The 27,505-nt window shown below is 39.0% G+C and overlaps 1 protein-coding gene across 4 annotated transcripts in view; it reads right to left on the reverse strand.

Annotated features, from left to right (window-relative positions):
• Nucleotides 1-493: 493 nt before the first annotated feature.
• PIK3CG (phosphatidylinositol-4,5-bisphosphate 3-kinase catalytic subunit gamma) overlaps nt 494-27,505 on the reverse strand; it is a 44,528-nt gene continuing 17,516 nt past the window's right edge. For 2 of the 4 annotated variants that reach the window (XM_017889580.1, XM_017889583.1), the window contains exons 7-11: nt 27,341-27,431; nt 26,405-26,535; nt 25,308-25,419; nt 23,305-23,462; nt 494-4,221 (exon numbers count right to left, since the gene is read on the reverse strand). In XM_017889580.1, the coding sequence (XP_017745069.1) occupies nt 3,931-4,221; nt 23,305-23,462; nt 25,308-25,419; nt 26,405-26,535; nt 27,341-27,431 (783 nt within the window). In that variant the 3' untranslated portion in view covers nt 494-3,930. The remainder of the gene's footprint in view (nt 4,222-23,304; nt 23,463-25,307; nt 25,420-26,404; nt 26,536-27,340; nt 27,432-27,505) is intronic. The other 2 variants (XM_017889582.1, XM_017889584.1) reach the window with 2 other exon arrangements.

Here is a 27,505-nt window from a genome sequence, read left to right on the forward strand (position 1 = left end):
CCATATTTGAATCCTCAGTATGTAGCACAGTGTCTGGTAGGTAGTGGCCCCTCAGTGATTTTTTTTTCTTTTGAGACAGGGTCTTGCTCTGTTGCTCGGGCTGGAGTGCAGTGGTGTAATCATGCCTCACTCCAACCTTGACCCTCTGGGCTCAAGCAGTTTGGTGCCTCCTGAGTACCTGGGTACCTGGGACTACAGGCATGTGCCACTACACCTGGCTAAATTTTGTATTTTTTGTAGAGATAGTGTTTCACCATGTTGTTTCCTAGGCTGGTCTAGAACTCCTGGACTCAAGCAATCCGCCCATCGTGGCCTCCCAAAGTGCTGGGATTACAGGTATGAGCTACCATGCCTGGCCAAGGTGTGTGTTTTATGTTCCCCAGATACCTGTCCTGAAATGAATCTTTGAGAATATGCAGACAAGCACCCAAACTAGAACCAAATTTATTTACCAGAATTATTGGGTTGGATGAAACAGAAAATAAACCAACAGAACACTTAAAAATACAAGTTTATTTTCTTTATATTGTTAAGTCTAATTATCAATTTATTTCAAAGTCATGAAAAGCAGAGCCTAGCATACCAAATGCTAGGTCAGATTTGTTCTGGAAACTTACTTTCTAGATAATTTTTTGGACTTACTTAAAAAATAATTAATTTCCATTAATAGAGCACTAACAGCCTCCAACTTATACTGCAGAATTCCTATATGTAATCTTTTTTAAAAAAATTAATCACCTGAGAAAGATATATTTACTACAGTTAAGTTTTTAAGTCAAGAGTTTTCTCTGGGAATTGATATATTTTATCTATAATGTCTCCACTTCCCCATACTTTCATCAAAGTATCACTGAAGCAGTCAAAGGCAGTCCTTTGGGGGTAGGTCTACAACATTTACTTAGGTTTATTTTAGTGAACATGGTTCCAGTCTAAGGGCAATGGGCCACTGTTCTAGGTCCTAATGTACAGCCATAGAGATGAGGTATTTCAATTTGAACAGAAGCAACATTTTGACCCAGGCACTATATTTACCACTCATGCAGACGTGGTAGACCATGTGTACTAAACTGAACACCAAAGCCATCATTCAGACGCACACAGTGCTGGTCTCATGGACCCATGCAGTCACACAGAGCCTCATGCTCAGAAGGGCACTGTGCTTGGTGTGACAACTGTTGTTACCATCTTGAATTTCTTAATAATTTTTGAGTGACAGGCCTGCATTTTCATTTTTCACTGGGTTCTGCAAATTATGTCGCCAGTCCTAGATATACATAAAAGTTGCTTTGGCCTGATTCATCTGACTTTTGATCTGTGTTTTCATTTGGCATCGAAGATAGAGCTGTGGGTAGTTCCCAGCAGCAGGATGATTCTAGTTCTAGAACATTTTCAAAGGTATAGAAGTTGTTGGTCATGTAATTCACTGGGAACAGTAAAGGAAGGAAGCCCACAAAGATGATTTTTATTTATATGTAAGATTATAGAGCTGAAATTATCCTCTTTGGAATATGGAAGAATCAAGCCCAACTGTGAGATATATATATATATATATATATATGTGTGTGTGTGTGTGTGTATATATATATATATTTATATAGGCATAATGAAAGAACTGGTTCATTTGAGGAGGAAATATGTATGCACATGTGCCAATAAGCTAAATATAAATATATTCCTCTCTAATCTTTTTTTCATCATCAAGAAATTATTTCAGCAATTCAAATAAAAAGAAGAATCTGTACAAGGTCTGAACTTGGCTATTGTTTATCAGAATAGTGAAAACATCCTCTTCTGATTTAGAAAGTACTCTTCCTGCCTTTCTTCAAAAGAGTAGGGGATAGTTGGTCCAGAAGTGCCGCAAAATGTTTATCCTCCATTTACAGACAGGAATAAACATTTCATTATAGGGCATGGTCCTCCGTACAGGCGGGTAGAGTGTGATTTTAAAAGGACAGACAGGTTGCCAAAGAAGAGGAGTTTTTTTCTAGATGCCTGTGAGATGGGAAAAAGCTCAAAGGGCAAGGAAGAAGAATCATCTAGACCTTCAAAGGCCACGCAGGGCTTCCAGCTTTGGCTGTGAATTAGAACCACCTAAAGAATCTAGAAAAATATTGATGTCTGGGCCTTATCCCACAGTAATTAAATTACAACCTGGGAATGGAGCTCAGGCAAGGGTGTTTTTATTTTTTATTTTTTTTGAGACAGGGTCTCGCTTTGTCATCCAGTCTGGAGTGTAGGGACATGATCATGACTCTCTGAAGTTTCCACCTCTTGGGCTCAGGCAATCCTCCTGCCTCAGACTCCCGAGTACCTGGGACTACAGGCACACACCACTATACCCAGCTATTTTTTTTGTTTGTTTGTTTAAAGAGATGGGGTCTCACTGTGTTGCCCAGGCTGATAAGGGTGTTTTAAAAGTGTCCCTGTGGATTTTCTTTGCAGCCAGGCTTAGGAACCACTGGGCTTTTGCACACATAAAAAAAAAAAAAAAAAAAAAAAAAGTCTGAACTACCTCAAACAGGTATCTATTTTAAAATTAAAAAATTAAGTATATATTTATATCTGATTATACTTAAACACAGACACTGTTAACATAGAGAGTTTTTTTCTAGTGTAATGTATTAACTCACAGCGCTAATTACACAATATTTTATAAATAATTTAATGGTTCTCTCTAAGGTTAAAAACATTACCTTCCAATAAATAAGATATTTTAAGAGGGATGGAAAATATTTTTAAAGTAAATATCTCAATTATTTTTAGCCGAAATCTGAAGGATGTGTCAAGGTTTAAAAGCTCCTTTAAATGGGAAATGGGATAAGGGCGCAAGTAGTGTTCTTCCTAACTTGCGAATAGTTTTAAGATATCAAATATCTTCTTTTCCATTAAAAAAAGAAGAAAACTGTGTCAAAGTTTAAAATTAAGGCATTTGGAAACTAATTCATATTCTAGAATGCCTCCTTTAATAAGACACTTTAAAAAAAAAACACTAAACATCTTTACAAATAAGTACCTAAGATTCTAATAATTTTGAGAAATAATTCTTTTCAACTAATTTTGAGTTCTAGAGTAAAGGTGTTCTTGAAGATTTCACAAGTCTGTAAAGAGTTGTGGGAGCATTGCAATTGATGAAAAAGGGAGGCAGGGAAAAAGGAAGGGAAGAAATGTCAGGCATAAAAGGGGCCCTGTAGTTACATCCTGCTGCCATGCAGGAGAAAGCTATACTAATCATACTAGATAACTCACTCTTGTGGACAGAGTTGACACAAAAAGTCTCATCTCTATTTTTTCATATTCATAACCCTGGAACAAGACCAGCAGAGGAAGGTCAAGGCACAGTGGTTTGGATTTCCCCTGTTGTGTTTGTGTGTCTTAGTTGTACATGATAAAACAATTTAATTGCAAAAGACACTGAAAAGACTAACTCACTTTCCTAGCTTTTAGCACACCACTAACACCTGCAGACACTAAGGAGATGTTTGGAAGCATCATTTAAGGAATGAGACAAAGGTTACAATGATTACATCTTTTTCTTTAAAGAGCTTGAGGAACACAAAGATAACCAAAATTGAGACTAAACCCAGATGAAAATGGATGTCATCAATTATTCCAAAGAATTTCCAGAAGCACTCAATAGTAAGACAGTCAAAATATCAGGGACAATAAGGAAGTCATTAGTCTGTTTAAACTGAGAATATACTCCAAAACCACAGACAAATGAGAAAAAACAAACCTGCAAATAATCCTAGCACTGGACATTGCTTAACCAAACAACCAGCAATGCCAACATCTTTTCTCCAGGGAAGAGTTCAGGTAGGAAAAGAGCTATACTTCTGAAATGCCAGCTTTCACAATGTGTATTGCGTTTGAAATCCAAGTTCAATGATTGCTATGCTAATTTAAACCATAGAACACTAACTTGTTTTGATTCTAGCCTAAAGTATTAGGCTGAATGTTTTCTCCTTGTTTGATGCCAAGAACAAGATGTAGAAACCAATTAAACTGCACAGTCCATCCTTTGTCTCTGCACACTTCGATCTGATCAAGAAAATACTTTTTAGCATCCTCCTCATTTTTCCCCACTGTGAGGGCATCCCGGATATATTCAATGTCTTCTTTGCTTGTTAACTGGGGCATTCCGGTCATCAGCATCATGGAGAACAGGATGATCAGTAGGCTTGTGTGATGACGAAGGGCTAGATAAGCCTTAACACAGGTGTCCTGGATAAGGGAGAAGAAAATGCTGTTACTGTTGTTATGGTAACTAACAAGTAGGCTGAAGATTACAGGGATGTAGTGAAATGTACATAGCATTACCTGTCCATGAAGAGAAACCATCACAAACAAGGTAGGTCCCTGCCTCTGATGAGAAACTGTTTTTATAATCTCTTAAATACTTTCATGTAGTTGCATATATCCAGGGAGTGCTCAAGGAAAACTAATTGATACAGACAAGTTTCATCTTATTTCTTACTCTACCTTTTTAATTCGGTTTCTTTCCCAAGAGATTGAGGGTAGAAATTTCTGTAATTTCTGAAGAGCAATGAGTCAGCTTTTGAACATCATACTGGAATCAATAAACTTTATGTAAGTGTAAATAATGTTTGCCAAGAACTAATGAAATCCATAGAATTAATGGAAATGTGTTTGAGATGTAGTTTTCATCTTTATTTTATACTCTGTTCAAGTCTAAGAAAACAGATGAATTAGCTTTTCACTGTCTGATAATCAAAATTGTTACATGAACTTTGAAATTTTAATACAAATTCTGAACACTGAGTGAGAGAGAGGGCTTTAAAAAATGCCATGGCTGATGGCTCCCCAAAAAGCTTTGGAGCAGGTGATACAGGTGAGTTAAGTCTGCTTATTAAGCAACAGGTACAATTATGCCATTTAAATTGTTCCAAAGCACAGAAAAACGCAAGTCTCAATTTTACAACAGGAGAATAACCCAACCTTAATACCATAACTTGACGAAGATCGTACACTAAAGAAAACTAAAGTTAGTGATTATATATATAAATATTTCAAATAATATTGAGTATAATGTTAAAAGATTAATACACCATAGCCAAATAAGGTTTATTCTAAAGCTGAAGGATTAATTCACCATAAGGTACTATATTAACATCTATTTTGATTTAAAATATATGATTTCATATGTCATTAAAATATAACAATGTGAATAATTATTTGAAATTATAAAAATAATTCTAAATAATGAAATACCAGAAAAAGAAGGATAAAATCAGAAAAGTGGGCTGGGCGCAGTGGCTCACGCCTGTAATCCCAGCACTTTGGGAGGCCAAGGTGGGTGGATCACTTAAGGTCAAGAGTTCAAGACCAGCCTGGCCAACATGGTGAAACTCTGTCTCTACTAAAAATACAAAAAAATTAGCAGGGCGTGGTGGCAAGTGTCTGTAATCCCAGTTACTTGGGAGGCTGAGGCAAGAGAATTGCTTGAACCCAGGAGGTAGAGGTTGCAGTGAGCTGAGATCACACCACTGCACTCCAAACTGGGCAACAGAGCAAGACTCTGTCTCTAAATAAATAAATAAAATAAAATAAAATCAGAAAAGTGAAGGTAAACTTATTAGTTACAAATGACCTAATTGTCTTGTAACACTGAAGGAAAAAAATTAAATATTACTGTAACTAGTTTTTAATAAACTGGCTTTTTATAAAAATTAATAAATAGAATGCTATAAATAGGATCCACAAGTTGGAAAGTAAAATGCAAAATAGATGCTATAATCAATGGTAACAATAACATGATTCCTAGGACTAACACATAAACATGTAGAACCTATGTTTTATAATTTTATAATTTATAATTTTATACTCTTAAAAAATTATAAAACTTTAATCTCTGAAGAGCAATGAGTCAGTTTTGAGCATCCTTCAGTGATGAGACTGCTTATAATGATATAAATTATTCTTAATCTATAAACATAAAATTTCAATACAAATTCTTATTGGGTGTTTAAACTCAGATATGGTTTAAAGTTCATCTGAAATAATTAGGGCCTGAGAGAACATTTTGAAAAAGTATAATAATGAAAAGTAGTACTTGCCAAACCAGATATTAAGCCATTTTATAAAACTACATTATTAAAAACAGTGTGAACCGTATCTATTCTTCTCCCACAAAGACAAGAAATTTTGTGGAACAGAAGGGAAAGTTCAGAGACATACTTAAATACATAAATATGATATATAATACAGGTGACTTTTCAAATTGGTGGGGAAAAGATCTATTATTTGATAAATGGGACCAGGACAAGTGGTTCATCATTTGGCGGAGAAAATAAAATTCTACTCCATGTGATATACCAAAAATAAATTCCAGATGAATTAAATGTAAAAAGGGAAAATATTTAAATATTCATGGAGTGGGAAGGGACTTTATGAAGATGACTTCCATGGTGGACTTTATGAGGAAAAGATGGTGAGACTACAGAAACTTAAAACTTTTGAGAGAAAAAAAGCTATACATAATATTAAAAGAGGCTTAATGACAAAAGAAAATGTATTTGCAACATGACAGATCACTCTTTCAAACCCAGCCCCTAATAGTTCTTAAAATCAATAAGAAAGAGATAGTTGGCTAGAAATACAGGCCAAAACCAAAAAACTTCACACTGTAAGACATAAAAACGGATAAACCTATGAAAAAATATGCAACCTCATTAATACTCAAAAAAATGTAACTTAAAATGAGATGGAAAATTTACCTACAAACTGGACTTTTTTTTTTTAGTCTTTTAAGGACAATACCCAATGTACACGTTTTATAAGCTGATGGTAGATAGGAATACATATAATGTTACCAGTAGATAATTCGATTAACATGCGTCAAAAGTTTTAAGTGCTTATAAATGTTATATAACTTAATTGTGATGGTTGTTACATGACTGATGCATTTGTCAAAATTCATAGAACTGTACACCTAGAAAGGGTGATTTTACACCTCCAGCAAGCTGCAGTTGACCCAAGGAGAGGAGGCCAGTCTGTCTCCTGTGCGTCCCACACATCCCCCACACTGCTTGACAAAAGACAGGAAACCCCTGGCTTGGGCCAATAGCACAGACTCTCCATCCTGGGCTGATTGCACTGAGCCACTGCTGACCTGCATCTCTCTGGGGTGGAGTCCCCAGGTGACAAGCAAATGACCCTTGGCCACAACCACTACCACAGTCTCTTCCTCTGCTGCCTCCAAGTTGGGGAAGGAACATAAACACTGAGATTACCTGAGAGCTGCAGTGGGCATCCGAGGAGTGCCAAGTCATGATCTACAGCCAGCACTCAAGGGGGAGAGAAACCCACACTTTCAGAGCATTGAAAGGGAACATGGCTGCAACTGTGAGGTAACCTGGGGGAGCCAAATAACCAAGCAAGAGTCTACCAACTGACCAATAAGCCTAAGTGCCACCTGCTGGATCACACCCCAAAGCTTCAACACCAAAAATACCTCACTAACATACCTCCCTCCAAAACCAGGGACAAGAAGTTAGCTTCAAATAAACACCCTTCACAAAGCCTCGGCCTGGTGAAAACATCCAGAAAAGAATTCTATTGACTGTACTCAATCTACAACTGTGGTTAAAGGAGCACCCACATGCAGAGATGAGAAAAGACCAACAAAAGAACTCTCGTGACTCAAATGGCCAAATTGTCGTATGTCCTGCAAGCAACCACACCAGTTCTCCAACAAGAGTTCTTAACCAGGCTGAACTGGCTGGAATGACAGACACAGAATTCAGAATATGGACAGGAACAAAGATCATCGAGATTCAGGAGGATGGAAAAACCCAATCCAAGGAAAGTAAGAATCACAATAAAGTGATGCAGGAACTGAAGAATGAAATAGCTGGTATAAAAATGAATCTAATGGGTCCGACAGAGCTGAACAATACAATATAAGAATTTCACAGTGCAATCACAGATATTAATAGCAGAATGAGCCAAGCTGAGAAAAGAATCTCAGAACCTGAAGACTGGTTCTCTGAAATAAGACAGTCAGACGAAAATAACGAAAAGAGAATAAAAAGAAATGAAAAAAAAAAAACCAAACAAACAAACAAACAAAAAAAACAAAAAACCAAACCTCTGAGAAGTATGGGATTATGTAAAAAGTCTAAATCTACAAATCACTGGCATCCCTGAAATGGAGGAGGATAAAGCAAACACATTTCAGGATATCGTCCATGAAAACTTTCCCAAGCTTGCTAAAGAGGCTGACAGTCAAATTTGGGAAATACAGAGAACTGCAAGATTCTACACAAGAAGATCATCCCCAAGATACATAATCATCAGATTTTCCAAGGTCGAAATGAAGGAAAGAATGTTAAAGGCAGCTAGAGAGAAAGGGCAGGTAATCTACAAGGGAACTCCATCAGGCTATCAGTGGACCTCTCCACTGAAACCCTGCAAGCCAGAAGAGATTTGGGACCTATATTCAACATTCTTAAAGAAAAAATCTTCAGCCAAGAATTTCATATCCAGCCAAACTAAGCTTCCTAAGTGAAGGAGATATAAGATCCTTTTCAGATAAGCAAATGTTGAGGGAATTCATTCCCACCAGACCTGCCTTACAAGAGACCTTGAAAGGAGCACTAAACATAGAAAGGAAAAACTGCTATCAGTTAATACAAAAACATGCTTAAACACACAGACCAGTGTCATTATAAAGCAACCACACAAGCCAACATAATAACCAGCTAAGAGCACAATGACAGGATCAAATCCATACATATCAATACTGACCTTGAATGTAATGGGCTAAATGCCCCACTTAAAAGACAGAGTGGCAAGCTGGATAAAAAAGCAAGACCCAATGGTAACGCTGTCTTCAAGAGACCTATCTCATGTGTAATGACACTCATAGGCTCAAAATAAAGGGATGGAGGAAAATACACCAAGCAAATGGAAAACAGAAAAAAAGCAGGGGTTTGTCCTAATTTCAGACAAAACAGATTTCAAACTAACAAAGATGAAAAAAGACAAAGAATGGCATTACATAATGGTAATAGGTTCAATTCAACAAGAAGACTTAACTATCCTTAATATACATATAAAGTAGTCTCTCTCTCTCTCTCTCTCTCTCTATATATATATATAAAATCCAAATAAACACAATTAGAAATGAAGAAGGGTATGTTATTACTGACCCTACAGAAATAAAAACAACCATCAGAAACTACTACAAATATGCACACAAACTAGAAAACCTAGAAGAGATGGATACATTCCTGGACACATACATCCTCCCAAGACTGAGTCAGGAAGAAACTGATTCCCTGAACAGACCAATAATGAGCTCCAAAACTGAAACAGTAATAAACAGCCTATCAACCAAAAAAAGCCCAGGACCTGATCAATTCAGAGCTGAATTCTACCAGATGTACAAAGAAGAACTGGTACCCTTCCTATATAAGCTATTCCAAAAAATTGAGGAGGGACTCCTCCCCAACTCATTCTATGAGACCAGAATCATCTTGATACCAGAACCTGGCAAAGACATAAAAAAAGAAAACTTCAGGCCAACATCCTTGGTGAACATCAATACAAAAATCTTCAACTAAATACTTGCAAACCGAATCCAGCAGCACATCAAAAAGCTAATCCACCATGATCAAGTAGGCTTCATCCCTGGAATGTAAGGTTGGTTCAACATATGCAAATCAATAAATGTGATTCTCACATACAAAGAACTAAAGACAAAAACCACATGATTATTTCCATAGATGCAGAAAAGGCTTTCAATAAAATTCAACACCTTTTCATGTTAAAAACTCTCAATAAACTAGGTATTGAGGGAACATACCTCAAAATAATAAGAGCCATTTATGACAAACCCACAGCCAACATTATACTGAATGGGCAAAAGCTGGAAGCATTCCCCTTGAAAACTGGCACAAGACAAGGAACCCCTCTTCACCACTTCTATTCAACATAGTATTGGAAGTCCTGGCCAGAGAAATCAGGCAAGAGGAAGAAATAAAGAACATCTAAATAGGAAGAGAGGAAGTCAAACTATCTTTGTTTGCAGATGACATGATTTTATATCTAGAAAATCCCATAGTCTCTGCCTAAAAGCTCCTCCAGCTGATAAACAACTTCAGCAAAGTTGTAGGATCCAAAATCAGTGTACAAAAATCACTAGCATTCCTATACACTAACAATAGCCAAATCGAGAGCCAAATCGGAAAGGCAATCCCATTCACAATTGCCACAAAAAGAATAAAATACTTAGGAATACAGCCAACCAGGGAGGTAAAAAGATCTCTACAATGAGAATTATAAAACACTGCTCAAAGAAATCAGAGAAGACACAAACAAATGGAAAAACATACCATGCTCATGGATAGAAAGAGTCACTATCATTAAAATGGCTATACTGCCCAAAGGAATTTGATGCTATTCCTATCAAACTACAAATGACATTCTTCACAGAACTAGAAAAAACTATTTTAAAATTCATATAGAACCAAAAAAGAGCCCAAATAGCCAAGGCAATCCTAAGCAAAAAGAACAAATCTGGAGGCATCATGTTACCTGAGTTTAAACTGTATTATTACAAGGCTACAGTAACAAAAACAGCATGGTAATGGTACAAAAACAGGCACAGAGACCAAAGGAGCAGAACAGAGAGCCCAGAAATAAGGCCACACATCTATGACCATCTAATCTTTGACAAAGCTGACAAAAGCAACAAGGAAAAGACTCCCTATTTAATAAATAGTGCTGGGATAAACTGGCTAGCCATATGCAGAAGATTGAAGTTGGACCCCTTTCTTATACCACATACAAACATCAACTCAAGATGGATTAAAAACTTACATGTAAAACCCAAAACTATAAAAACCCTGGAAGACAACCTAGGCAATGCCATCCTGGATGTAGGAATGGGCAAAGATTTCATGACAAAGACACCAAAAGCAACTGCAACAAAAGGAAAAATTGGCAAGTGGGATCTAATTAAACTTAAGAGCTTCTGCACAGCAAAAGAAATTATCAAGACAATGAACAGACAACCTACAGAATGGGAGAAAATATTTGCAAACTATGCATCTGACAAATGTCTAATATCCAGCATCTATAAAGAACTTAAACAAATTTACAAGAGAAAAACAATCCCATTAAGAAGTAGGCAAATGACTCAAACAGATACTTCTCAAAAGAAGGCATACGTGCAGCCAATAAGCATACGAAAAAAGCTTAGCATCACTGATCATTAGAGAAATGCAAATCAAAAGCACAATGAGATACCATCTCCCACCACTTAGAATGGCTATATTAAAAAGTCAAAAAAATAACAGTGCTGGTGAGGTTGTGGAGAAAAAGGAACACTTATACACTGTTGGTGGGAGCGTAAATTAGTTCAATCATTCTGGAAAGCAATGTGGCGACTCCTCAAAGAGCTAAAAGCATGACTGCCATTTTGATCCAGCAATCTCATTACTGGGTATATACCCAGAGGAATAGAAATCATTATACCATAAAAACACATGTACAGAAATATTCACTGCAGCACTATTCACAATAGCAAAGACACAGAATCAACCTAAATGCCCACCAATGATAGACCGATTAAAGAAAATGTGGTACATATACACCACGGAATACTATGCAGTCATAAAAAAGAATGAGGTCATGTGTTTTGCGGAACATGGATGGAGCTGGGGGCTATTATCTTTAGCAAACTAACACAGAGACAGAAAACCAAATACTGCATATTCTCCCTTATAAGTGGGAGCTAAATGATAAGAACTTATGAACCTAAGGAAGGAAACAACAGACACTGGGATCTACTTGAGGGGAGAGAATGAGAGGAGGGAGAGGAGCAAAAAAGGTAACTATTGGGTACTGGGCTTAACGCCTGGGTGACAAAATGATGTGTACAACAAAACCCCTGTGATATGTGTTTACCTATGTAACAAACCTTCACATGTACCCCATGCCAAAATAAAAGAAAGGGTGATTTTACTCTATGTAAAACATGCCTCAATAAACTTGGCTTAAAAAATATCTATATCCTTTTACCCAGCAACTTCCATGCTAGGAATCTACCTTTAAAAATACTGAATAATTTTGCAGTGATTTATCTACAAGGATGTTCATTAGAACACAGTTTAATAATGTCCTACAATAGGGGATGATAAAAAAAGATTCACGAAAAGTACTTAAAATTGCATGTCCTGGAACTACTAGAAAGATACTGTGGAAGGATATTTAATAAACATGTAAAAGTGTTTAAGAAGTAGGTATAAAACAACGCATCCCATTTTAGTAAATTAACACAAAATATTTATATAGAAAAAAGAACATAAGTTTATAGGACAAAATACTAATAGTTTTATTTTGCCTTTAGCTGATATTGTCTGTGACATTTGTATGTGGCAGAGTGACTGCAATGATAATTGAGGTCAGGCTTATGTCATTCTGTATGTCAAGGCTGGGCAGAGTACACATCATCCTATGCAATAAAAAACCCATGGACTATTCTGGCATTTTCTAAGTGAGACGATATACATAAAGTGCCCAGCATGGAGGCTGGCACATAGTGAGGGCTCAATAAACGTCAGTCCTCTCCCTTGCCTACCATCCCCTCTGCATTTCCTCCCTGTTCACCAAGAAGTGGGACATTTGTGTGGGCTGTTGCTGCTGCTGCCCAGCCATCACTTGTTCCCTGGAAGTGGCCCCAGTGCATTAGTGCTCTTGCATTCTTAATGACTCCACTTATGTCCGGAAATTATTTTCTTTTGCTCATCTGTAGGACCCACTGAGGTCTCTCTCATTTCTTCGTAATTACACAGGCTAAGTGCAGACTTCACCCCAGGCAACAGCCTTATTAATTTGCCAACTTGCACAATTTTCACAAGGACATAGATGGGGACGCCTTTTGGTTTTGAATTAGAGTACATTCTGATTTTTAATTATTTTCTATCCTTCTATACACTGGGGGATCCACACAAATCCCCTGCTGTGTGAGCCCACTGTGTGGTCAAACTCTTTTTAATAGAAAATTTTCGAGGAGGGAAATTAACCTAAGGCCAAGTTATTATAAAACCAATCCACTGGTGCTCAGTAAATACTTGTTAAGCAGTGATGCAGAAATTCACCTATCCCTGCTGCACTCAAGGAGAGGAGTTAAAGGAAAGAACTGCCCTGCTTTTTTCGAAGGCTTTCACTCACATAAAGAATTTCTGTTGATTCTGGCCGGGCGCGGTGGCTGAAGCCTGTAATCCCAGCACTTTGGGAGGCCGAGATGGGCGGATCACGAGGTCAGGAGATCGAGACCATCCTGGCTAACACTGTGAAACCCCGTCTCTACTAAAAAATACAAAAAACTAGCCGGGCAAGGTGGTGGGCGCCTGTAGTCCCAGCTACTCGGGAGGCTGAGGCAGGAGAATGGCATAAACCTGGGAGGCGGAGCTTGCAGCGAGCTGAGATCTGGCCACTGCACTCCAGCCCGGGCGACAGAGTGAGACTCCATCTCAAAAAAAAAAAAAAAAATTTCTGTTGATTCTAATTTATTCAGATAGTTCTAATTTTCACACACAAGGATCTCTTCTATGAGAAAATTTCTTCCCCAGTTTAACTGTATGTCCCATGCTTGTCAAACACAGTGTCCAGATTCTGACTGGCTGTACACACTTAGAGACTTGGTGCAGCTTTAACCACCCTCTGCCGAAAGGCAGTGTGTTGTGGTGGTTAACAACACAGATTCACATCAGGCTGAATGAATTCTAATTTTGGCTTTATTACTGGTTAACTATATCACTGGAGAAGTCACTTAACCTCTTTTAAATATAGATTAAGAATAATAAGAATGATACCCATTTCATATTGTTGTGGTGAGATTTAAGTGCTACATAAGTAGTTGGCTATGATTACTAATCAATACCACGAGGAGCTGCATTATTGAATACACACTCTGTTCAATGCTAAGGGGCTCACTGTCCCTCTAGACCACCTGCCCACAAGGTCTCTTAGTAAAGGCCTAGTGGGTAAGGTAGGTTGGAATCGGGGATAAGCTTCACTCCAACCAGTGTCAAAGGGAGGCTGTCATGGTGCTAGCCCACTGAGGTTGGCAGGATGGAAACCTACAGCAACACTGGCTTCCTGCAGGTGGTTCTCTCACCTTGGGGGGCACAGCTGAGCACCTGCCCTGCCCACTCAGCCCCAGAAGTTTCATTTCTGCCCTTTGGACTCAGCCACAGGGTCTGTGGGAGTGTTCTGATACTACCTTGGCCTAGAGGCCTGTGGTTTCAGGGACTATGAGGATGTGGCCTGGGGAGCTCAGGGGAAAACACAGAACACAGAAGTTACTGGCTGTAATTTTCCCTTCTGCCAGGGCTGCCTCTCCTTGACCTCAAACATCCTCATTCTCTCCTTTTCAACTGACTGTTGAAGGATTTGTATTATTGAGAGAAGAGTAAGGGAAAAATCTGACTTCGGGGACTTGGTTTAATGCACTTGTTAATGAGCACAAATGTGGGGAACATTACATTATTATTAATGCCATTAGCTAGAACATTCTCCATTAGTAGCTAATAAATAGATTGAGCCTACGTAGTACATCTGCTCTCAATTTCATTGTTGATTCAAATGCCTTAATTATAGCATCTAGGACTAACAGAAAGAATTGTTGTTACAAAGCTACCGCCCTCAGAAGTCTTGGGAACAAAGGGATTCATTATCATTTCAGGGCCCAAACTTTTACTTGATTTGCTAACTGCCCCAACTATCAGTTCACTAAACGGAAAACAAACTACTTTTATATACAGCCTACTAATTTAACCACTGATGAGCTGTGGCTGCTACAGACTGTCTGAGGTCACATGAAATACTTTTCTTAAGATCAAAATCCTCCATTTTCATCTAGAAATGAAGTGGAACCTCCACTGACTTTTCCTAAATGGTAATGTTGCCTCTGTATGCTAGAGGAAGGAGACAATGGATAAAAATCATTTCAGTCAAAGGCAGAGGATTTTATTTTATTTTTTAAATAAAAATCAAGGCATTGGCTAGCCAGTCTCTAGGAATTATTTTGGCAAAACAGAGAAGGTCACGGATTATTAGACCTAATAGTGCATGAGAGCACACTTTCTGGTAAATCCGAAAGAGGAGTGTGTCTGGTACTTGGCCATGCATTTGATGAGTTTGAATTAGGATTCTTATCTATAATTACTTGAAAAATGATTCTCAGACTAGCTCTGTTTACCAGGGGAAGGGCTGTACTGCCATCTTCTCGAATATTTAGCTAGAAGCATATTAGAAACCTAAATGCTACAATAAGCTATTCTACTTTAGTCAATATTCTGAACAGTGTGCACATAGGGGAGTGTGTGTGTGTGTGTGTGTATGTGTGCGTGTGTGATTTATCTTTCAGCCTTGTTCCAAAAAGGATTTAAGTTGGAATATTTGGAGATACAAAAGTCAAAATAACATTAGTTAGAAGTAGGTGAAAAAAAGAAAGGAAACAATCCACAATGGGTTGGGGAAGGAGGCTAATTTAAAACTGTACATCACAAGTCCTATATACAGTCATGTACTGCGTAACAATGTTTTGGTCAACCATGGACTGCATATATCATAGTTGTTTCATAAGATTATAATTCCATATTTTTACTGTACCTTTTCTGTTCAGATGTGTTTAGATACACAAGTACATAACATTGTGTCACAACTGCCTACAGTATTCAGTAAGTAACATGCTGTAAAGGTTTGAAGCCTGGGAGCAATGGGCTATATTATACAGCCTAGGTGTGTAGTAGATTTGTGTAAGTTAACTCTATGATGTTTGCACAATGATGAAATTGCCTAATGATGCATTTCTCTGTATGTATCCCCATTGTTAAGCAATGCATAACAGTACTTGCTACAGGAAGTCTTCAAATACATCTCTAGCTAAAAGGACACTAATCTGTTACTCTAGTCAATGTTCAGAAAATTTAAAAGAAAACATCTCTATTTAGAAGAAGCACAGCGTTTCTAGAAACTAAGACCAACAGAAATTTCACCAGAAGATCTTTATAGAGAGAGTATGTTTTGTAACATGCTAAACAATGTCCTTGACAATATTCTATGTTATACAAAATGTTCTAAAAGAAACTAAATTTGAGAGAATGATGTCAGTTAAAAGGTTATTATCTTTCCAGTTTTGGACTTGTATCTTTTCCAGAATAGTAATTTAAATTTGACAAGCTTAATAAAGTCCTAAGTTTGACAACCCCCACAAGTCTACATATGGGGGAGATACCACACCAACATATTCAAACTCCTACAAATGGCTGATATCAGACCCTTCTTTGAGAATATGTTCCAATGCATAACATGGAGAGATAGTACTGAAAGTCTTCATAATGAGACAGAGGAGGCTGAGCCTGGCCTAGTCAGTGGGTTGGGGTGCAGATCCCAAGACGGAATCCTTTATCAGCTCAGTACATTATGGGTGACAGATAATCTGGTCATCTCCCGCTTGACCTATAATAGACCTTAATTGTGGTTATTTGTGATTAATCGAATGAGCTCCAAATGGCTTCTTTGCTTTGTTCTCCCCTCCACCCCTTTAATCCAGCCTATGTACTGCTTCAAGTTGGACCCAAATTTCCTTTTTTGACTCAAATTCTACTACACACTTCCAGAAAACCTACTTTCTATCTACACCAGGTAAATACACTTCTTGTTCCTAAATACTGATTGTGTGTACTTTTCTAACTTCGTGCACTTGCTTGTGCTGTTCTTTCTGTCTGGATGTTCCCTCCCTTCCCTGTATCTGCCTGGAAAAATGAAACTGAATTCATTCCTTAAGGCCTGAGAAAAACACATGCTTCTCTGAATAGCCCTTTTCTATCCTCTAGGGCAGGATTAATTGCTCCCTCTGCAAACCACCGTGGACACTGTTAGCACAAAGTATTCCTTGGCACAAAGTTGTGTAAGTAGCTCTCTTGCCATGTTCTGGGGCCATGCTCTGTTGTCTCACCTGTGCCCAGTGCAGTGTCTGACACACTACAGATAATCTGTATATGATGGGTGAATGCTTAATGTACAGAAGCCAAGTTCAATATTGGACATAATTCACTACTTTAAAATCAGGATGCATTAGGGAACAATCGTATTTGAAAGGGACCAAACTGGGAAAATATCTTGCCTTGCCAAAGGCGGTACCTGACCCTTCTTTATGCCTTGCATGGTGCCTAAAATGTAGTATGTATATAGTCAGTGTGTGCTAAATTAGTGTCTTACTTTAGATATGGTGAATAAGGCCTGGTAACTACAACAGGCTAGAGCAGGAGGCTGAGAAAATCCAGCCTAGCAGGTTATAGGTGTAGACAAGGATGAGGGCTACCACACAAAGGAAGGGGAGGTAGAGAATAGTGACTGGAAATGATGCTGAGGTGGCTGCAGTCCTCGGAAGAATGTCAGATCACAAGGTCTCTGTGGTCCCTGTGGCTGGGCTTGGGAGAATACTCGAGTCTCCAGCAAGAAAAATGACAGAAGGGATTAGGGCCCTAGTTCTAGCAGCTGGGTAACACACAGAGGCACCTCTGGTGGAGAAACTGAAACAGAAGCAATTAAAACAATGTGGGACCCAAGAGTAGAGCTCGACCACAGAAGAGATGGACTGTGGTTGAATAAAGGTTCTTAAACACCTCCTGAGTCAGGACCCTGCATAGAGACTGGGCATGTGGCTAAGCCTCTAGGTTGGAGGCGTGGGTATACCCTGGCATGGGGATAAGACTGCGGAACTGGAAACAGGGCAGGCCTGATGAAACTGGCAAGAAAATTTCCACAGTCATCCTAGATTAAAATAACATAATGAATGGGCTCCAGACGTTTCTCCTATAAAATGCTTCTTAAGAGTGACATCTAGGGGCAAGTGCCTTTTAAAGACACTCCTCGAACGACCTGCTTTGCATAGATTTGTCTGTGGATGTGTTATTTGGCTCCCCTGATGACTTCAGATTTGCTTGGTGCCTACTGTGTGCACAACATTCCAAAATGCTTGTTTATAAAAGAACAAGTTGTTCCTGCCCTTTAACCACTGTCCTGTATTGAATGTACACTATGTGTATATACTCCATGTTCTGTTCTCTTGGCAAAAGGTACAGCTCTAACTGGAAAGGAATATGTAAGATTTATGTCAATAAGGAAATCTCTACAAAAATGTGAATATGTACCATATTACACTCACATTTTTGTATTATTTAATTAAACATTAGATTTCACAGTCGGATTTAGTTCCTCATCTAAAGCACGCATGTTTAACCTGCCTCCTGAAGGCTTATTACCTTCCACGTGATGGTGGTCTGTCAATCCGGGCCTGAGTTACTGTGAAACTCACAGAATACAATGTATGATATGGAAGGAAGACACCCCAGAGGTCATCCAGTTTTATCTAGCTCCTCCCCTACGAGGTGCTGTCCCTCCACTACTCCACTCAGCAAACACCTAATGAGTGCTTACTGTGGCTCAGCCCCTTATGAGGGACACAGGACACATGTGGCCCTGCTGCACAGAGCTCACAGTTGGGAGAAGGAAAGACCAAAAGCAAATCAGTACAAATAACTGTATTTTGTGATATATGCAATGAAGGACCTGGCAGGGGACTGTGGCAAAGGGTAACAGGAGGGAACTTGATTTAGAACACTGCTCTGCAGAATGACATTTATGCTGAGACCACAGGGTAGCATAGAGCATTCTGGGAAGAAGGCAGTGGGTAGCCGGGATGAGGGAAGATGTGGAGGAAGGCCACAGTGATAAGGAAGCAGATGAGCGGAACAGTGTGGCGTAAGGCTGGAGGGGCAGGCGCTTCCTCACACAGGGCCAAGCCTGGATATTTAGATTTTATTCAAAATGACAAACTACCATCTCATGGATGTTAATCAGCCGTACTCAGTTTGGAGAGACGAACATAGCTATTTCTTTAGTTTTTAAGCAAATTCTGATTAATTTATAATTTTCTAAAAAGACTAAACAGTTAACTGAATGAAAGAGAAACTTTAACATGTTGACAGTATTATCTTTGGAAAGCAGGATAATGGATTTTTATATCTTTTGGTATTTTCAATATTTTGCTGGCTCTTGATTTTAATAAACAACATTTACTAGTTTAAAAATTTTAAAGAACAACACATTTGGGGCCGGGCAATGTGGCTCATGCCTGTAATCCCAGCACTTTGGGAGGCTGAGGTGGGCGGATCATGAGGTCAGGAGATTGAGACCACCCTGGCTAACACAGTGAGACCCCGTCTCTACTAAAAATACAAAACATTAGCCGCGCATGGTGGCAGGCGCCTGTAGTCCCAGCTACTCAGGAGGCTGAGGCAGGAGAATGGCGTGAACCCAGGAGGCGGAGCTTGCAGTGAGCCCAGATTGTGCCACTGCACTCCAGCCTGGGCAACAAAGCGAGACTCCATCTCAAAACAACAACAACAGCAACAACACAAAACAACACATTCTGACATTTAAAAAACTTAGAGGCCAAATTTCATTTGCCAATGATATAAATATATTTGTGTATTATATATATTCTATAACTGTTCAGTGAAATTTAAAATAACGTGGTCTAGAATAAATTACCAATGAGTAAAAGCACTGTTTTCTTTTCATTCCTCCCATAAGGGAGATTTTTCTGTGGAGAATTTATCGACATCGTCATCATTGAAATGTTTTGTTTAGCACCTGTGTGTAGGATGCTGCTCCAAAGGCCAACAGATACTCCTGGGTTCAAATGGTGGGCCTTGGTTTTGTGTTTCTCTATCTAATTATAGCTTGTTCCTGAACTCTCCCCTATTCTAGAAGTAACTGTGGCTTTGGTCCTAGGCTAAAGTAGCTCCCTCGGGAAGCAGAGAGGAGGGATGCAGTAGAGCTTCTTTCAGCTCCTCTTACTTCCATGCTCAAGCCACTAGTTAGGTATGTTTTTCTTTTTCTTTGTGGACCAGGCTCACCTCACCCTTAACAAAAAAGTGGGTCAATTTTTCTCCACTGTTCCTAACACGTTATTAAAATATGCAGCATGTATTAGTTAACCTTATCAATTCAAAATAAGCAATTCACTGGAAATGAGGACGTCTTTAATTCAAAATGCAAATGTATACAACATTTCCCAGCTTCCCTAAAAATGGCAGCCTTTATTATACAAGATTCTGAGACACTATTCGGAGGGTTTAGAGATGTGGTCCCTGATCCTGAAGAACTTCAATTCTAAAAGAAAACATAAAACCAAGAAACAGAAAATCTTTCTGGAAGGCTTAGCAGTATGTAAAAGAAAAAAAAATTACCACAAGGTCAGAGTCAAATGATGAAAAAATCTGCTGCCCATCGTTGTCATGCTGTAAACTTTGGAAATTCTGCATATATGTAATTTAAAGCTGTGGTATTCAGGTTTTTTTCCTGTTGTGAAGTATGAGGGAACACAGGGAGAGGGTGAGCAGAGAGGGGGTGGGGAAGGGGGAAGCAGAGCAGGTTGAGTTGGAACTCCATTTACTCTTTAAGCAGAGCATGCTACTTTGTTTTATATATACCTGAGATCTCATTTCAAAAATGGTTTCTCAAAAGTTTTCAAAGTTTGAAGACACACCGTGATGACTACAACAATGGTGGCTGGCGTTTATTGATTCTCTGCTGTGATCTAGGTACTGGGCTAAGCATTCTGAATATTTCATTTAAGTAATCCAAAAAAACCACAGCAAGTAGGTCTTATTATTCCCACTTTACAGATGAAGAGGTTGATGTTATGAAAGGATGAATAATCATTATAGATGTGGTTATTAAGTAGCAGGTCCAGCATTCAAACTCAAGTTTCTCCACTACAAAGCCCATCCTTTTAACCACCATGTTAAGCCGTATGTGTGCTTAAGACTCAACGTGTACAGATTCACAGGCGTTTAACGTGTATGCTTACCATGTATGTTTAACAGTACTCCAAAACACAGATACCACACAAGTACAACAAATGTACAAAAGTGTGTTTTTAGTGGAGCACACTGCCTGAACGTTGCTTTAGTAAAAAAGGTATGTGACTTGAGAAACAAGCTTTGGTCACTAAGGATGGAGAAATACTCCAGACTGAGAGGACAGGCTGCACAAAGCCTCACTGCAAAGGTTTGTTGCTTTGGGTAGAAGAGGCTGATGGGGGAAGCAACCTCTCCATGGCCTCCCTATACTGCAAATCTTTTTGTGAAAGAATATTTTGAAACTTAAAAACAGTAACAACCGAAGAAAGAGAAGTACTGCTGGGATATGACAGGGTGATATGGGCACCAGGGGGTCTATGGGAATGTTGTTAGCAACAGGACAAATGTGCAGTCATTCTAGGAAAAATTACTGGCTAAAAGGAAGAGAACATATATACAAAAAGAAGGAGAGCCCGCTGGGCACGGTGGCTCATGCCTATAATCCCAGCACTTTGGGAGGCCAAGGTGGGCAGATCACAAGGTCAAGAGATTGAGACCATCCTGGCCAATATGGTGAAACCCTGTCTCTAGTAAAAATACAAAAATTAGCCGGGCATAGTGGTGCACACCTGTAGTCCCAGCTACTTGGGAGGCTGAGGCAGGAGAATTGCTTGAACCTGGGAGGTAGAGGCTGCAGTGAACTGAGATTGCACCACTGCACTACAGCCTGGGTGGCAGGCAGGACGCTATCTAAAAAAAAAAAAAAAAAAGAGCCTGTCAATGAGGCCAGATTCCTTGTGCATGTCTGATTCTTTAAGTTGCAGTTTATTGCTGCTCTGTTTGTCCGAAGCTAGTTGGATGAACCCCGCTGAGAGGAGAGAAGAAATGAGTGTTTTTCCCGCTTTGAATGGTGAAATTCTTCCAGGGTTTTTTTTGGAACCATTTCTCCGTTCCAGGAAGTTGTCAAAACATGTGATTTTAACTTTAAAGAAAACAGGACTGAAATGTGTCAAGTCCCTGGAAATAGTCTGAAACTCAATTGAGTTTATGCAGAAAAACACACACTAAAAATCACAAGACCATCTGGCCACAGAGATCTCAGTTTCTCTGACAACACCACTGGAACTGTGGGAGGGTAAGTCTTGTAATCACCATATTGAAAATCAGTCAGGAGAACAAACAAGAACAGACAGGTTTCAAAACAATGTATCCTAGTTCCTGTTCTATTGAACTTTAAGGGTCATGTCGTCTCCCAAGGGTAACCCTGGATTCAAGAAGAGACTCAAGGAAAAGAGAGCTAGTCTGAGATGTGAAATGCAAAGCACATCATGTTTCAGATGCACTAAGGGAGGTGGCTATTTAAAGGGCACCCAAGGCAAATGTACATATAAAGTAATTATTCTTTGTCTTTGTTTTGTGTTTGTATTGCTATAACGTAGATATATTACAGTAGTAGTTACAACTCTTATGAATTATGTTCATTAACAGGTATTAATTTTGCCAGTGTTTAATTCTCTTGGGTATTTGAAGTATTTGATAGTCAAAACTGGATACAGACCAGGAAGGAATGGAAAGCAGGTAGAATGTACACCAAGCTTGTCCAACCCAAATGCAGCCCAGGATGGCTTTTAATGTGCCCCAACACAAATCTGTAAACTTTCTTAAAACATTGTGAGGCTTTTTCTGTAATTTATTTTTAGTTCATCAGCTATCTAGTGTATTTTACGTGTGGCCCAAGACAATTCTTCCAATGTGGCCCAGGGAAGCCAAAAGATTGGACTCCCCTGATCTACACACTCCCAGGGAGATGGACAGACTTATGCAGGAGCTTGTTTACAGGTGAGCAGGAAAAGCTAGAAGTCTTAGCAGAACCTGTAGTCAAACCAACAGATTTCAAATGAAATACTGGGTACTCTGCCTTAAAAAAATGAGATAAGTGCAGGTGGCGCATCAAGAATTCACCTGTAGCAAAAACCAAGAGAAGCTCACAACCTTTTGTGAGTTCTGAAAAATACGTGTAAAATTTGAGTCTTCTAGCTAAGGTCTTTAATAGACAAATATCTAGTGGCTAACTTGCTCAGCAGACACCCTTCCTGAAAGTCGTCTTTAGTGCCAGCGTCATCTTGATGTTCCACATTTTCCCATCTCACTGCTTATGAAATATTTCTACTTCTGTTTGGTTTTAGGTGGGAGGATTACTGAGAAGTGTCATTTTGTACTTGGGGAAGGAACGAATGGAAGTGACAGGGAGGAGGTAGGGTTGGCCATGCCAGAAGAGGGTAGGGGTGGAGGCTGGACTGGCCTCCAAGCTGACTGAGAGGTAAGGGCTGTGGCATGCTGCAGGTACCATCTGCTTGGGTGCTATTCTCAGCAGGTGATGAAGAAGGAGGTGACTTACCTGAAATTTCTGGAAGTGTGGGCTTGTCTTCTTTCCAGAAGTTCCCATGACGAAGAGGAAGTCAGGGGTTAGCACAAATGGCACTCTCTCTTTATTAATGCCCAGGAAACTTTTGTAATTCCCAAGAATGTGCCCGAAGTCAATATGAAATAGGTTTCCTTAAGAGAAGAAAGTATCTGACATCATTACAGTGACACAGCACTTTGTTCCTTAAAATATTTCTTTGAGTTGCCTAAAAATGAGCTATCTTGTGATGAAAGTATTTTTTACAATGTTTGTCAGCTTGTGATATTTTTCGTCTTAGCAGGTGTGTGAAAGTCGTAGCCACAAAACATTCTTTGAACCAAGTATGTTTTTGATATCCTTCTGGTGTTCTTTAGATGACAGCCAGATGCCACTATAAAATTCTCATCTCAAAATTATTCTCAGAAACATAAATCAAACTCTCTGGCCAGTATGTCATCATTATCCCTAAGACTCTCTTATGCTCTTTACATAACTCAGGATAGACTGATGTTTCACTCTGCTTGGGGGCAGGGATATTCACCTTTTCCTTTTGAGTAGCCATCTATGGCCATACCATCCTGAATGTATTTAAGCATGTCCGATCTCGGAAACTTGGGCAGCATGATAGAAGCAAATCATTTTGAGTCTCCTTTGGGTCAATTTCTACCTCTACTACTATCACCACCACAATCAACATCATCTTATTTGTTTAGCCCTTTATCATTTCTATTGCCATAAATACATTATCTCTTTTAATTCTCAAAGGAAGTAAGCAATCTATCCCCATCTGATGCTTTTTCCAGACTCTACTCTTAAAACGGCCCAAATTCATAGAGAAAAGTCTCATGCTTTGGTGGCCACTACTGACTGTTGTCAGAGTGGACAGTGAACCACTAAAGTCTAGTGGGTTAGGGAGATTTAAGGTTATCTATGAGTTCTTTCTCTTGCTTCTCTGCAACATCTGTCACTGGTGATCACTTCCACCTTCGCCAGCTTCTGGGATATGACCCTCTCCTAGTTTCCCAGCTGTCGCTCTAACTTTGTCTTCTTAAGACTCATTTCCTGCCTCTTCCTCCTTCACTCACACCTCAGTCCTCAAGTGAGGTGGTCTCTTTAGAGCAGGGGTCCCCAGCCCCTGGGCCATGGACTGGTCCATGTCTGTTAGGAACTGGGCCACACAGCAGGAGGTGAGCGATGGGCAAGTGAGCAATTTCATGTGTATTTACAGCTGCTCCCCAACACTTGAATTAGTGCCTGAGCTCCACCTCCTGTCAGATGAGTGGTGGCATTAGATTCTCACAGGAATGCAAACCCTATTGTGAGCTGTGCATGAGAGAGATCTAGACTGTGTGCCCCTTATGAGAATCTAATGCCTGATGATCTGAGGTGGAGCTGAGGTGGTGATGCTAGCACCGGGGAGTGGCTGTAAATACAGATTAACATTAGCAGAGAGGTTTCACTGCACAAAGACCATAATAAATCAATTCCTTGCAGACTCATATCAAAACCCTCTCAGTGAGTGGCAAGTGACAATTGAGCTGCATCTGGTGGCAGGCTTTATAGTGGCAAGCGAGTTGAAAAAAAAGTGTACAATGATCCTGAAACCATCCTTGCTCCCCCATCCCTGTCTGTGGAAAAGTTGTCTTCCAACAAAACGGTCCCTGGTGCCAAAGAGGTTGGGGGCCACCGCTCTAGAGTAACTGAAGCACCAGTGTCTTTACACAATGACTTCTAAATATGTGCTCCAGTCTTAAACTCCATTTAAAGACTACTCTGTTCTGAAAGGAGGGGGACATGGGGAGTGTTTAATGGGTACAGAGTTTCAGCTGGGGAAGATGGAAAAATTCTGGGGATGAATGGTGATGATGGTTGTACAACAAGGTGAACATATGTAATGCCACTGAACTAAACACTTAAGAGTTAAATTACAGTTAAAATAGTAAATGTTATATATATTTTACCACAATAAAAGTTTATTCTGCACTAAATAAACTCACCTGTCTCTGTGATCATAATATTGTCATTGTGTCTGTCGCCTATTCCAAGAACAAAGGTTGCCACACAGTAGCCTGCACAGGAATAAACAAATCTCTCCACTGCTGCCTGAAACTAATTAAAATGCATTTGAATATTAGTTGTCTTCTAACTATAAAAAGCAACATGAATCTACAAATGACTTCTAAAAAGAGACTATTCTGGAAACCATTTTCAGAGAGCAAGTTAGTTGTGCCAGATTTCATTAGCATTGTATCTATGAATTGCCGTCTTTCTCATTGCCCTGCTTATATTTTAGGTGAAGATTCAATGAAGCACAATGGCATGAGGAAGAAACAAGAGTCAAAGGGCAACAGTAATTTAATCAAAGGGTTCACTTCCTCTCCATGCATCACTTGCCAACAACTATACAGAACCCATGGTAATTTCTCCTTCATTTGTGAACATGTTTTGCTTGTGACCACTAAGAGTATGCTTGGGTTCACAGATCTACATGTATAACAGATTAATAAGTGCTACTCATTATATTTCCTCCCCAAAAGGCTGCTCACCATGCAAATGAGAAGTGCTAATCCTGTGCAGCAGAACTTTAAACGGCAGCCAAACAGCCTAACCACACAGCTTGTGAAGGATGGAGCATATGCATTTCCAAGGAATGGTGGAACTGACATTTTCAGCATCCATGATTTACCATTTAGAGTACAGTTCAGCAGTAAATTATAAATTACTTTGTTGTGTATGTTGTATTTCCCAGGTACATAATAATTTATACATGGTAACTAAATATTTTGGCTGAACAACAAAAATAGATAGCCATAAAAAGTGCTAACAGATTATTTCACAGAACCAAATTTTAAGCAAAGCATGCCTGATAATCAAAAGAGAAGCAAATGCTCATGGAGTCCTGAACTGAGTGCCTCTGTTTCACACAGATGTGCTGTCACCATGGGAGAGCACTTCATTATTTCACAAGTAAAAAACTTCACTAATATGTCAGGAGGCAAGACACTGACAGATTCTTTGAAAACGTGAAGCCACTATTGCTATATAAATGACAACTTGTAAGGAGCCGTTAGACTGGGAAAAAGCATGAGCTCACCTTTTCTTCAGTAGGGGATTTTTCTTTGAGCCAGTGATTCAGGACTTCATCTTTAAATGCTCCCGTGTTGCCCACGGTGCTTTGCTGAATTTTGGCAATTGTTGTGGCGTCTTTCACAATCTCGATCATTCCTATAGAAGGATGCACAGAGTCTGATGGAGACTGGGGGCCAGTGCCTGGCCCAGAAGACGAAAAGCTATGTCTTTGTTGAGTGAAGGGCAGCTTTTTTTTTTTGACCAGAGAGCTATTTTCCAGGTCTATGCTATTGGTTTTCTTATGAGGAATAGAAAGGAAAGAAGGAGGACATGGAAGTTGTGTGGGATATGCTTTCAATATCCCAGAATGACAAGAGGAAAGGGCTGGTTTTGAATAGTAATAAATAAAAGCATTTATATGCTGAGCATATTCTTCCTCAGATGGCAATCTGTGCCTTTTCCTTTTTTAAATTACAGGGTTCAATGTAAATGATTTTGTAGAGTTCTCAGATCAGAAACTTGAATAAACATATGTTTCATTGAAACTAATGGTGAATGTCTATAAAAATACCTGATAGTAGAGTGTGTAATAGCTTTGATAATGTGAATTCTGGAATACTAAAATAAGTGACAGATCTTTCCATCTATTTTTAAATGTTATTTGTGAGAGAAAAGTTTAATATGTAATGAAATGAGTTAAAGTTTAGAGGTGGAGAAGGAAAGAGGAGGGAACAAGTTCTTACTAAAATCATTTCCATGTATAGTCACAAGGATTTGAATCACGCATTCATGTATTTTCAATATATCCACATTAAATTGATAGTCACATTCACCAGCATTGAAATATTTTCTTCCTTTTATTAAGATTATGATTTTCAGTTATTAAATGTCTATACTGAAGGAATTATAATCTTTTCAAATGAGCTGAGTGGTCTATTCATCTCCTGAGGTAACTACATACCTATTTTGTCACCAGTTGAAATGCAACCATATGGCAGGAGGCACAGATCCAAAGATTCAGTCTCCCAAATGGACTCCATGATTCGTAGAATCTGGGCATCAAAAGATAAAAATGTTTATATTTTATATATATATATATAAACTTAATATATTTTTCTTGAAAATA

Source organism: Rhinopithecus bieti, unplaced genomic scaffold (genome assembly GCF_001698545.2).
Source record: "Rhinopithecus bieti isolate Rb0 unplaced genomic scaffold, ASM169854v2 scaffold_18688, whole genome shotgun sequence".
Lineage (NCBI taxonomy): Eukaryota > Metazoa > Chordata > Mammalia > Primates > Cercopithecidae > Rhinopithecus > Rhinopithecus bieti.